Source organism: Entelurus aequoreus, linkage group LG01, assembly GCF_033978785.1.
Source record: "Entelurus aequoreus isolate RoL-2023_Sb linkage group LG01, RoL_Eaeq_v1.1, whole genome shotgun sequence".
Taxonomy (NCBI): domain Eukaryota; kingdom Metazoa; phylum Chordata; class Actinopteri; order Syngnathiformes; family Syngnathidae; genus Entelurus; species Entelurus aequoreus.
In genome coordinates, this window is record NC_084731.1 from 66,302,790 (window position 1) to 66,314,936 (window position 12,147).

The 12,147-nt window shown below is 44.8% G+C and overlaps 1 protein-coding gene across 1 annotated transcript in view; it reads right to left on the reverse strand.

Annotated features, from left to right (window-relative positions):
* The window catches only part of LOC133655916 (uncharacterized), a 35,337-nt gene that overhangs the window by 14,145 nt on the left and 9,045 nt on the right, over positions 1-12,147 (reverse strand). The window contains exon 2 of the mRNA XM_062056555.1: positions 2,357-3,009. Coding sequence (XP_061912539.1) covers positions 2,357-3,009 — 653 coding nt within the window. The remainder of the gene's footprint in view (positions 1-2,356; positions 3,010-12,147) is intronic.

Here is a 12,147-nt window from a genome sequence, read left to right on the forward strand (position 1 = left end):
CATGACCCCAAATACACGTCAAAAGTGGTAAAGGAATGACTAAATCAGGCTAGAATGAAGGTTTTAGAATGGCCTTCCCAAAATCCTGACGTGTGGACAATGCTGAAGAAACAAGTCCATGTCAGAAAACCAACAAATTTAGCTGAACTGCACCAATTTTGTCAAGCGGAGTGGTCAAAAATTCAAGCAGAAGCTTGTGGATGGCTACCAAAAGCGCCTTATTGCAGTGAAACTTGCCAAGGGACATGTAAGCAAATATTTACATTGCTGTATGTACACTTTTGACCCAGCAGATTTGCTCACATTTTCAGTAGTTTATTCATAAAAGAACCAAACTTCATGAATGTATTTTTGTGACCAACAAGTATGTGCTACAATCACTCTATCACAAAAAAATAAGAGTTGTAGAAATTAATGGAAACTCAAGACAGCCATGACATTATGTCCTTTACAAGAGTATGTACACTTTTGACCACAACTGTATATATACATATGTGTATATATACACACATATTTGTGTATATACACATATATGTACAGTATATATACACACCTATATATGTACATATACATATATACACATATTAGAAAAGAGAAGTGTTGGATACTTATCTTGCTGCCTTATTTGTATTAACTTCATTAAATGTTTGAGTAGAATTTTATTTTTTTTTAAACAGTTTTCTATGAAGTAATATAGAAATGTATCGGAGCTGTTTATGTATTTTATGGAGGAGTGTAGTTCATCACAGAACTGGCACTTAGTGTTATTAAAAAGTATTGATTTTAAATGAACAATCGATTGTGAGTGGGAGAGTTACCCCCAAGAATGGAAACAAATGGAGGAAGTGTAAAGGAAGGCAAGATTGTTTTATAAATATCTCTGCCATGCCTCCATGGTTGGATTTCACTTTTTCGGGACTTCCACAGATCCCAAGTACACAAAAAAAGGTACGAATAGGTAGGGATGATGTTTGATAAGAAATTATCGAGTTTGAGCCTATTATCGAATCCTCTTATCGAACCGATTTCATTATCGATTCTCTTACCGAGTCCAGATAGGTTGTTGTATATGGAAAAAAACACACAATATTTGGTTTAACAAAAGCTCACTTTTATTATATAAGAAAAAAATAAAATCTAATAAATAAATAAATATTGACTGTTACCCCCCTAAAAAAATAAAATAAAATAAATAAATATTGACTGTAGTTACCCAAAGTATATTAAGTGGGATTTTTAAGTAAAACAAATATATACAGTAACACAAAAACAAACTGTCTCTGTGATCACTATAGGTGTATAAATAATAATATAGTGTTAAATAAAATCAGTCCCTTGGGCACAAAACTTAAAATAATACAGCTCTCCAAAAAGTGCACTTCTGCTGCTATTTGACATAACTGTTTGTTATGATGCTTTGACATTTTTGCACTTTATTTCTTTATTGAAAGAAAATTCTATGAAGAGAAAAGTTGTTTGCAAATCTGGTTATAGTGATAAAAAATGAAAAGTTAAAGCTAAAAAAAGAAATACACTTTATTGAGTTAACATTATTTCTTTATAGGGTAGATAGATAGATAGATGTGATGTTATGTTATGTTATGAGCTAGGGAATATAACAACTACACTACCCAGCATGCAACGGGAGTGACGAGCATGCGCGGTAGCCCCGAAAGGTGTTGTTGCATGTCACCCGGCAGCTAAGAATGAGGTTATGAGCACGCTATGAAAGTAAACGTCAAGCACTCAGCCAACACGCCTCGTCTGCATTATTTATAATTAGACAGACAACACATATACAGTGTGATTTTGTTTTGTTTACAAGGAAAGAAAAACAAAAGTTAAAAAAGGGAGATGTCATATATATGTATGTGCTGCGGTTGCTTTAAGAACGTTGCGACAGGTGTCGTAAAGGAGGTGCGTTGCTAGCCTGTTTGGTCGTATAAGTGTTCGTCATGTGTTTGTACCCTGCTCAAATCTCTCAGTAAAGTTATTCATTGGATTATACCTTTTGTTTTGAACTTTATTACACCTTGGAGCGCTTTCTGCTTTCCCTATCTGCGCCTAATGACTGAGCTACGTGACGTAATTTCTTGTGATGTCACACGGAGCATTTCTTGTCGGGATGGGATTCGTTCCCAGGGATTCGAATAAAGAACCAACTCTTTTTCTTTACTATAGTGGTCTCGATAACGGGTACCGGTTCTCAAAAAGGGATTCGAGTCCAAGGACTTGGTTCTTTTCTTATCGAACAACCGGGAAAACCGGTTTCGAGTATCATCCCTACCAATAGGTAAGAAAAGATGGTTTTGCATAATAAGGCCCCTTTAAGGAATTAAAAAAAAAAAAAGTTTACCTTTGTGTCTGAAGTTTTTGGTGGTTTCAGAGATCCAAGGTTGTCAAGTTCCTTACTACATCTTGGCCGAGGGATTTCTGGGGTTGTGTTGAGGTTTCCAAAGGTAATATCCTGTAGAGGGCTGGTGATGTTGTCCTCAAGCCTTTTGTTGTCTTTCTCTTTGGCATCAGAGCCATCAGGTTTTTTAGCCAATGGCTCAACTGCACAGGGCTCAGGTACTTCTAGGTGCTCTTCTTCGGGTACTTTAGGACAGGTCTCTGATAAAGATACCACATGTGACACAGATATTTCTGTTGGATCCTCTTTAGGTACTTGAGGACATGTCTCTGATAAAGATACCACATGTGACACAGATATTTCTGTTGGATCCTCTTTAGGTACTTTAGGACATGTCTCTGATAAAGATACAACATGCGACACGGACATTTCTGTTGGCTCCTCTTTAGAGACAATACCGGTTGGCTTCTCTTTAGAGACAATACCGGTTGGCTGCAAAACTTCTTCAGCCGTCAGTGGCTCGGATGCACCAGAGGTCAATTGTTCAGTCTGATCCATTTTAGCCTTTTTCATCAGAGGCTCTGCTAATTCTGGCTCGACAGGAGTGTCGCGCTTCGGTGCTTGCTCTCCGACAGTAGAAGCTGATTTGTTACAATCTATTGAGGAAAAGAAAAATAACTTTACACAAAGAATAGCAAGTCAAGAAAATGTTGCCCACTCAAAAAGTATTCATACACATCTCAATGTTAGACGTCATCTTTGCAAGACTTTAAACCCGGCCTATTCACTCGCCAAAGCTCGGAATTTGTCCCGCCAAACATCACCCAATGATGAAAACATTAAAACTCAGCCTGCTCTCAGGCTGGCGTTTGAAGAAGCCTGATTGGCAACAGGTGAGTCTAGAGCAGGGCTCAAATTTAACCACGGCAATTGCCGCGACCACCCTCTCATTTGCCGTAGTGCCCTAGAAAATTGACCAACATTTGCGGCAGTTGTTTCCGTGACCGTCATTGACTTTTTACTTGTTAATGGACGAGGGATATAATTGTCAACGGCATAATGATAACTCGCGATAAAATTCCAGACGGACTAACCGTCTCTTTTCTCCTTTGTAAAAATTACCGAAACCCCCGTCATTTGTTAATGCATTTAAGGCAACACGAAGTCAGGGGCATGCGCACTAGCATTTGGCTTATTAATCATGGCGGACTATCAATGTTAATATCGCTCCAAGGGTATTACCCCGGAGTATACTTAGTCAACAGACATACATGTCACACTAAGGGAGGCCGTATAAACAACGCCAACACTGTCATAAACCTTTGCCATATAGTGAAACCACACTAAACAATAATGACAATTACATTTCGGGAGAATATTTGCACCGCAACACAACAAACACAACAGAACACATTCCCAGAATTCCTTGCAGCACCAACTCTTCCGGGACGCTGCAGTCATTTTCCCTCGCTTCCCGCCGTGTGTTTAAGAGCGCACTACTGTTAGATGGAGACAAGTGTGGACAATATTGGAGACACTTGTCTCGACACTAAAAGTAAACAGCGAAGGAGAAAAACTATATGATGTTGCTTTAATTTTGACATACACAGCGTCCATCAGCTTCTGTGACTGAGTTAAAGGCCTACTGAAACCCACTACTACCGACCACGCAGTCTGATAGTTTATATATCAATGATGAAATCTTAACATTGCAACACATGCCAATACGGCCGGGTTAACTTATAAAGTGCAATTTTAAATTTCCCGGCAAACTTCCGGCTGAAAACGTTTCGATATGATGACGTTTGCGCGTGACGTCAACGGTTGAAGCGGAAGTATTCGGAGCCCATTGAATCCAATACAAAAAGCTCTGTTTTCATCTCAAAATTCCACAGTATTCTGGACATCTGTGTTGGTGAATCTTTTGCAATTTGTTTAATGAACAATGGAGACTCCAAAGAAGAAAGTTGTAGGTGGGATCGGTGTATTAGCGGCGGACTACAGCAACACAACCAGGAGGACTTTGAGATGGATAGCAGACGCGCTAGCCACCGACCTCACCTTGACTTCCTCCGTCTCCAGGCCGCCGACCGCATCGGTGATCGGGTGAAGTCCTTCGTCGTACCGTCGATCGCTGGAACGCAGGTGAGCATGGGTCGTGATGAGCAGATGAGAGCTGGCGTAGGTGCAGAGCTAATGTTTTTAGCATAGCTCTGTCGAGGTTCCGTGGATAAGTTAGCTTCAATGGCATCGTTAGCAACAGCATTGCTAAGCTTCGCCAAGCTGGAAAGCATTAACCGTGTAGTTACTTGTCCAGAGTTTGGTAGTATTGTTGATCTTCTGTCTATCCTTCCAGTCAGGGACTTATTTGTTTTGTTTCTATATGCAGTTAAGCCCGATGCTATCACGTTAGCTCAGTAGCTAAAGTGCTTCACTGATGTATTGTCGTGGAGATAAAAGTCACTGTGAATGTCCTTTTCGCGTTCTCGACTCTCATTTTCAAGAGGATAGTATCCGAGGTGGTTTAAAATACAAATCCGTGATCCACAATAGAAAAAGGAGAGAGTGTGGAATCCAATGAGCCCTTGTACCTAAGTTACGGTCAGAGCGAAAAAAGATACGTTCTGCACTGCACGCTAGTCCTTCACTTTCACGTTCCTCATCCACGAATCTTTCATCCTCGCTCAAATTAATGGGGTAATCGTCGCTTTCTCGGTCCGAATGTCTCTCGCTGCTGGTGTAAACAATGGGGAAATGTGAGCAGTCCTTCCTCCGGTGTCGTCACGCTACTTCCGGTAGGGGCAAGGCTTTTTTTTATCAGAGACCAAAAGTTGCGAACTTTATCGTTGTTGTTCTATACTAAATCCTTTCAGCAAAAATATGGCAATATCGCAAAATTATCAAGTATGACACATAGAATGGATCTGCTATCCCCGTTTAAATAAAAAAAATTCATTTCAGTAGGCCTTTAATGAGGTGAGGAAACACTCTGTCAATCCTGTTTTTTTTTTTTGTTGGCCAAACTGTTGTACTGAACCACAAGGGGGCGTTGGAGAAGAACACATCTTTTTTTTTAGACTTTATTGTTATGATCCGCTGCCCGGATCATATTTCTGTTTACGTTTTCTAGTCACTTGTGTTTTTCTGTTAGTTTTGATCTCTTTCTAGTTCCTGTTTATGCACCTGAGTTTGTTACCATAGCAACTGATTACTTTCACCTGCCGCGGGTGTTCCCGACGCGCACCTGTTTTTCATTATTGTCTTCATTATATAAGCCTGCCTTTTCATTCAGTCTGTGTGGCATCGTAGTTTGTTTTTCACACAACAGTTGACGACTTTTGTTCCGGTTCTGTAACCTTCTAGCTTCCACGCTAAGGCTCTGGTAACCTTCTAGCTTCCACGCTAAAGGCTCTGTTTAGTGTTAGTGTTTTACTCTAGCTCCCACGCTAGCTCCTTTAGTTTTTGTACTTTAAGTGCGATGAGCACGTGTTTATTTGTTCCTGTCTGATTTATGCTTTATTAAATCATTTTTGTACCTGCAAGCTGTGTCCGAAGCCCGTCTGCATCCCTGAGAGAACGAACACCCGCACCCGGTCGTCACAGTACGATGCAACCAAGAAGAAGTTCTCTCGCTGCGGGCATGTCAAAGGAAGATGAAGGTGCGCGGATGGTCCTCCGAGCGATGGAAGCAGAGACGCTCCGCTGTTCTCCAGATGAGGAGATGATTTGGGGACCTGGAGGAGTTCTGGTCCCGCTCGACTCCATCTGGCCAGGGGAGGTCCGCTCTCAGCTCGCTCGCATGCGTCAGCGAAAGCAGAAGTCAACCAAGAAGGCTTCGGCTCGCGGCAAAGACGCACCAACCCCGCAATTCATCCCTCCGGAACACAGCCATCAGCAGGCAGCCCAGGATTCCCCTCTTCAAAGGTCTGTTAATTCCATCAACTACCTTACCGAAGATTGCTATGACTGGCCTGTCAATCACTGGGACTTCAGCTATGACGTCATTCCTTCGGCGCCCCCTGATGACACGCCCCCTGATGACGTTGCCCCGTCCATTTGTGATGACGTCATAGACAAAGACATTTTTATACATTCTGTCAATTCTTTCTGTCAGCCGTTTACAAGTGACGTTAATTCGGCAATTAAGCATTATCAGGAAAATTTTTTAAAGACTAAATCTAGTCAGTCCCAGTCACCTGGCTTTCTAGCTCCGCCCCCAGTCACTTTTCCCCCAACGTTGTCTGCCAGGCTCTTCCCGTGCGGCTTCTCCTCCCCTCAGACACCACCTGCTGGCAATTTTCCAGAGAGACGCCAGCGATGCTCACGCACAAGGCCAGCTCCCAGGCTTCCTAGAGCCCACCCGCCCGTGCCCTCTACTCCCGCGGAACCCGCACAAGCGCTCCTCCCACCAGCTCCAGCTAGCATCTGGAATCTGCTTCCTGAGGGGGGGGGGGGCCAGTGCTGGTAGCGGGTCAGCGGGGCAGGCAGACCGCATTCCACTGTGGTGGCTGCCTGCCTCTCCTCCAGCGGGGGCGCTGTCTGCTTCGGCTCCACCTCCTGCTCCGCAAAGCACACGAGACCCCGCAGAGACCGACCCAGTAAAGAGGGCATTGCTCCAACAGGAAGAACCACTTGGACAACAGGAGGAACAGTTTGGCGTTCTTAGGACTGGCATCAACGCCATGGCGGAACGCCAAGACGCCCGCCTTGAGGCTTTGGAGAGACAGCTGGGAACTATTCTCACCGCGCTGCAGGTGATGGTCCCCCCTGCCCGGCCACCGCCACCAGTCCTTCAGCGTGCTAAGCCGCAACCTCCTGCCAGGCCACGACCAGCACCTCCAAGTCTGGTTTCCACACCAGTACCTCCAAGTCTGGTTTCCACACCAGCACCAAGTCTGGTTTCCACACCAGCACCTGTCCCCAGACTGGTTCACGCACCAGCACCTGCGACAAAGACAGCGACTCCTGCTGCAACGACAACGACAACGACAGCGACTCCTGCTGCAACGACAGCGACTCCTGCTGCCACGACGACGACGTCGCCTCCTGCTCCGGCTACCACGGCAACGACAACGACAGTCCGGACCCCTGCTCCGCCGCCTGCTCCGCCCATGCCGGCAGACGAGCCGCCTGCTCCGCCCACGCCGGCGCCTCCTCCTGCTTCCACGGCGACGTCGACGCCACCTGCTGCCACGGCAACGACAGCGACTCCTGCTTCCACGGCAACGACGTCAACTCTTCCTGCTCCCACGGCAACGACAGCGATGTCGACTCTTCCTGCTTCCACGGCGACGTCGACTCCTCCTGCTTCCACGGCGACGGCGACGCCTCCTGCTTCCACGGCGACGTCGACGCCTCCTGCTTCCACGGCGACGTCGACGCCTCCTGCTTCCACGCCGACACCTCCTGCTTCCACGCCGACGTCGACGCCTCCTGCTGCGACGTCGACGCCTCCTGCTGCCACGGCGACGCCTCCTGCTTCCACGGCGACGCCTCCTGCTTCCATGGCGACGCCTCCTACGGCTTCCACACCTGCTTCGCCGACGACGTGCCCACATCCTCGTGCCCGACAGGCCGCACCTCGGCGCCGCCCACCTCCTCATGTCCAGCGAGCCGCACCACGGCGCCGGCCACCTCCTCGTCTATGGACTTTTTATGGACGCCTTTGGCGCCAACAGCAGCGACACCCAAGACTTTGTTGCAGGACTCAGAGGCTGCTGAACTTCTGGCGCCAACCACGCCCACCTTCTTGGCGGCCACAAATGTGGCCTTTCCGTGGTCGCCCGCCTTGCCTGCGGCAGCGGCGTTCCATTCGCCGCCGCCACCTGACTCGTCCCCGTTGGATTCGGGGACACGTGGCCTGGCGACCCTCCGCCAATTCCTCCCTCCTCCCTCCCTTGACTCGTGAACTGCCTTGTAGTCGGGGGGGGGGGGTTAGTTTTTCCAGGGGACATCTGGGATCTGTCCCTTAAGGGGGGGGTACTGTTATGATCCGCTGCCCGGATCATATTTCTGTTTACGTTTTCTAGTCACTTGTGTTTTTCTGTTAGTTTTGATCTCTTTCTAGTTCCTGTTTATGCACCTGAGTTTGTTACCATAGCAACTGATTACTTTCACCTGCCGCGGGTGTTCCCGACGCGCACCTGTTTTTCATTATTGTCTTCATTATATAAGCCTGCCTTTTCATTCAGTCTGTGTTGCATCGTAGTTTGTTTTTCACACAACAGTTGACGACTTTTGTTCCGGTTCTGTAACCTTCTAGCTTCCACGCTAAGGCTCTGGTAACCTTCTAGCTTCCACGCTAAAGGCTCTGTTTAGTGTTAGTGTTTTACTCTAGCTCCCACGCTAGCTCCTTTAGTTTTTGTACTTTAAGTGCGATGAGCACGTGTTTATTTGTTCCTGTCTGATTTATGCTTTATTAAATCATTTTTGTACCGGCAAGCTGTGTCCGAAGCCCGTCTGCATCCCTGAGAGAACGAACACCCGCACCCGGTCGTCACATTTATCTTCATTAGCCAAACTGCTTTGTGTTGTATTTTGATATCAAAAAGTAAATGCCATGTTTTCTTTTCATGTCACAAAGGTATTACTTTAAAAACCATGTGACACATCATTTTGTTAATGTTTTATTGTGTATAGTAGGGGTGTAACGGTACACAAAAATTTCGGTTCGGTACGTACCTCAGTTTTGAGGTCACGGTTCCGTTCATTATCGGTACAGAAAGAAAACATCATATACATTTTTTGGTTATTTATTTACCAAATTTGTAAACAATGGCATAACATACATATACACACAGGGTCCATTGCCAGGGTTAATGTGGTCAACATATATAAAATAAAAACTAAATAAGATAAGGCTCAGAATAGTTTCTTAACAAAACTTTTCTACATATAAAGTGCTTTTTTTGATTGATTGATTGAGACTTTTATTAGTAGATTGCACAGTACAGTACACATTCCGTACAATTGACCACTAAATGGTAACACCCGAATAAGTTTTTCAACTTGTTTAAGTCTGGGTCCACGTTAATCAACATTAAACTGCCTCAAGTTGTTGCTCAGATTAAATAAAATGAAAAAATGTTTCTTCTACATGTAAAAAGTGCAACATTAAACAGTTTCAAGTAAACTCAGCCTCAGATTAACTTTTCTTTCCCCCCCCCAGCCTGGCTAACTTGGCAGTAAGAGGTGGGAGCTGTTTGCTCGTCTTTATCTTTGTTGAAGCGATGTTCACTTGGGGGTGGTGCCGCTTCAAATGGGTTAGCATGTTTGACGTGTTGGCAGAAGCATGCCTTACCGCTGCTGAACAATGTCGGCAAACCTCCGTCCTCCGCACCGCGCAGCCGAAGTGTTCCCAAACGGGAGATCTTAACGAGGCAGGAGGGTCTTCCAGCTCTGGCTTTTATATGTGGTCATAGCCCGGTCGTTGCTAGCATGCCGTGTGTTGTGCCTCGATGTGCATTGTTTACACAACTTCAATACGCTACTTAATATGTCCGTGTGGAAACTCGTTCGGTACACCTCCGAACCGAACTGAAACCCCCGTACCGAAACGGTTCAATACAAATACACGTACCGTTACACCCCTAGTGTATAGTTAATTCCTATAAGACATATTTTTGCTCAAACTCTTAATGGATCTACATGTACTGTATATAACTTAAAAAATTAATAATTACAAAAAATACTTCCCTCTATCAAAAGGTAAAAATAGAGATAAAGGCATCATTAAATGACAAAAAGCTGACAAGTTTATATTAATAATGAATTTTAAAAAACTAGGGACAAGCGGTAGAAAATGGATGGATGTATATTAGGAGTGTTAACGGTACGTGTTTTGTATTGAACCGTTTCGGTACGGGGGTTTCGGTTCGGTACGGGGGTGTACCGAACAAGTTTCTAAGCTAAAGTCTTAACACGCTGCTTTGCTTCTTCTGCCTCTGTCTCAGCACCCAGCATTGTCCCACCCACACAACCATCTGATTGGTTACACAAAAAGCGGTAACAGCCAATCAGCAGTGCATATTCAAAGCGGTAACAGCCAATCAGCAGTGCGTATTCAGAGCGCATGTAGTCAGTGCTTCAGCATCGAGCAGATAGGTGTTTAGCAGGTGAGCATCAGGCAGCGTACTCTCCCCAAATTAAAATAAACACCTCCCAGTCAACTACTAGTAACATCACTATGAGCCCGTTGACCTTCTAGAAACTTAAACTGCAGCTCAGCTCGCTCGCAGTCCTGGCTTGAGGTGAAGGCTAATTAGCTTTTAGCGTAACGTTAGCTCATTTTGCAGTGTGTGCGTGTGTGGGTGTGTGTGTGTAGTCTTTCCTATTGCTATTGTACTATTTTTTCAGCTATAGTTACATTAATCATTAGTAATGTAGCAGCCTAGTTTTGAATGGCAGGGTCCCTGCTATCACATGATACACAAAATATAACATTTACATAATAAAAATCAACTACAGGCTTCCCAAATGCTGTAATAAATTAAGCATGATGAGTTGACTTGAAACTGTTTAATGTTGCACTTTTTATATGTAGAAGAAAAGTTTTGTCATTTTATTTAATCTGAGCAACAACTTGAGGCAGTTTAATGTTGATTAACGTGGGCAGAATTATTATAGTGTTCCCAATGGTAAAAGGATAAAGCCATTGTTTACAAATTTGGTGAATAAATAACCAAAAAATGTATATTTTTTCGTTTTCTTACTGTACCGAAAATGAACTGAACCGTGACCTCTGAACCGAGGTACGTACCGAACCGAAATTTTTGTGTACCGTTACACCCCTAATGTATATGTATGCATGCATGCTTTGGAGCCCCTGCCTAGAAAGAAAATAATGTTTGCCTTGGTGTCCTTCTAACTTGCCTTGGTGCCCTAAAATATGAGCCCTCCTTTAAGGCAACTCTTGCCTTGACCTTAAAAAGTTAAAATTCGAGGCCTGCTGGAGTGCCAATCAGAGACAGGCGAGTTAGGCAGCGCTCAGGACAGATGTGCAGTGACAGGAAACAGAAACCAAAATAAGAGCGCAGGATAGGAAAAAGCACAGAACACGGGGAAACACCAACATGACCAAACTGACGGTGTGAAAGACGACGTGTTTGTTTTGCAATTAAGTCAACGCATTCTCAAAGGAATACAACCTGCGGAGGCACTTTCTGACAAAATACCCTCATTGCGATGTCCGGCCCCTGAACTTGAACAGGCTGTTCAAAAGCATAGCCTTGAAATTCAAAATCTGCATTAAAATGTGGCTTTCGTGTGATTTTCTGTCAGAACGGTCATGACATCCCGATCAGTGTTAGTGGTGACGCGTAAAGGACGCCTCAGTTAGCATATGGCACACTCACTACCTGTATCCATAGGCGGCGATCTACATTTCTACCTGTTGGTGCTTGGACGGGCGGTAAATCTGACGCTACTTTTCTGAGGCTATGTCTACACTAAGTCGGATAACCCCTTAAAGGAATAATTATTTAGCCTAATCCCCGTTTCAGCCACACTAAACCAGCGTTTAAGGTCCCCCTCCTCAGACAATTTTTTACACGGGTAAGTGTGCCGTGTATTTCTTGAATCTCCGGCTCTTAGCTTTATGGACTCATTGATCGTTTACAAAGTGAGTTCGGAGAGGAAGTGACGCCAGAAAGACGCGCCTCAGACAGGAAGTGATGTCAGAAAGAACGCGCCACAGCCAGCTTCATAATAAAGCGGTTTCGTAACTCGGAGCTAACTACTGGAAATATGGAGGCGAGTCATCCAGACATGCCCGTGTTTCCCCTTCTTCTACATGT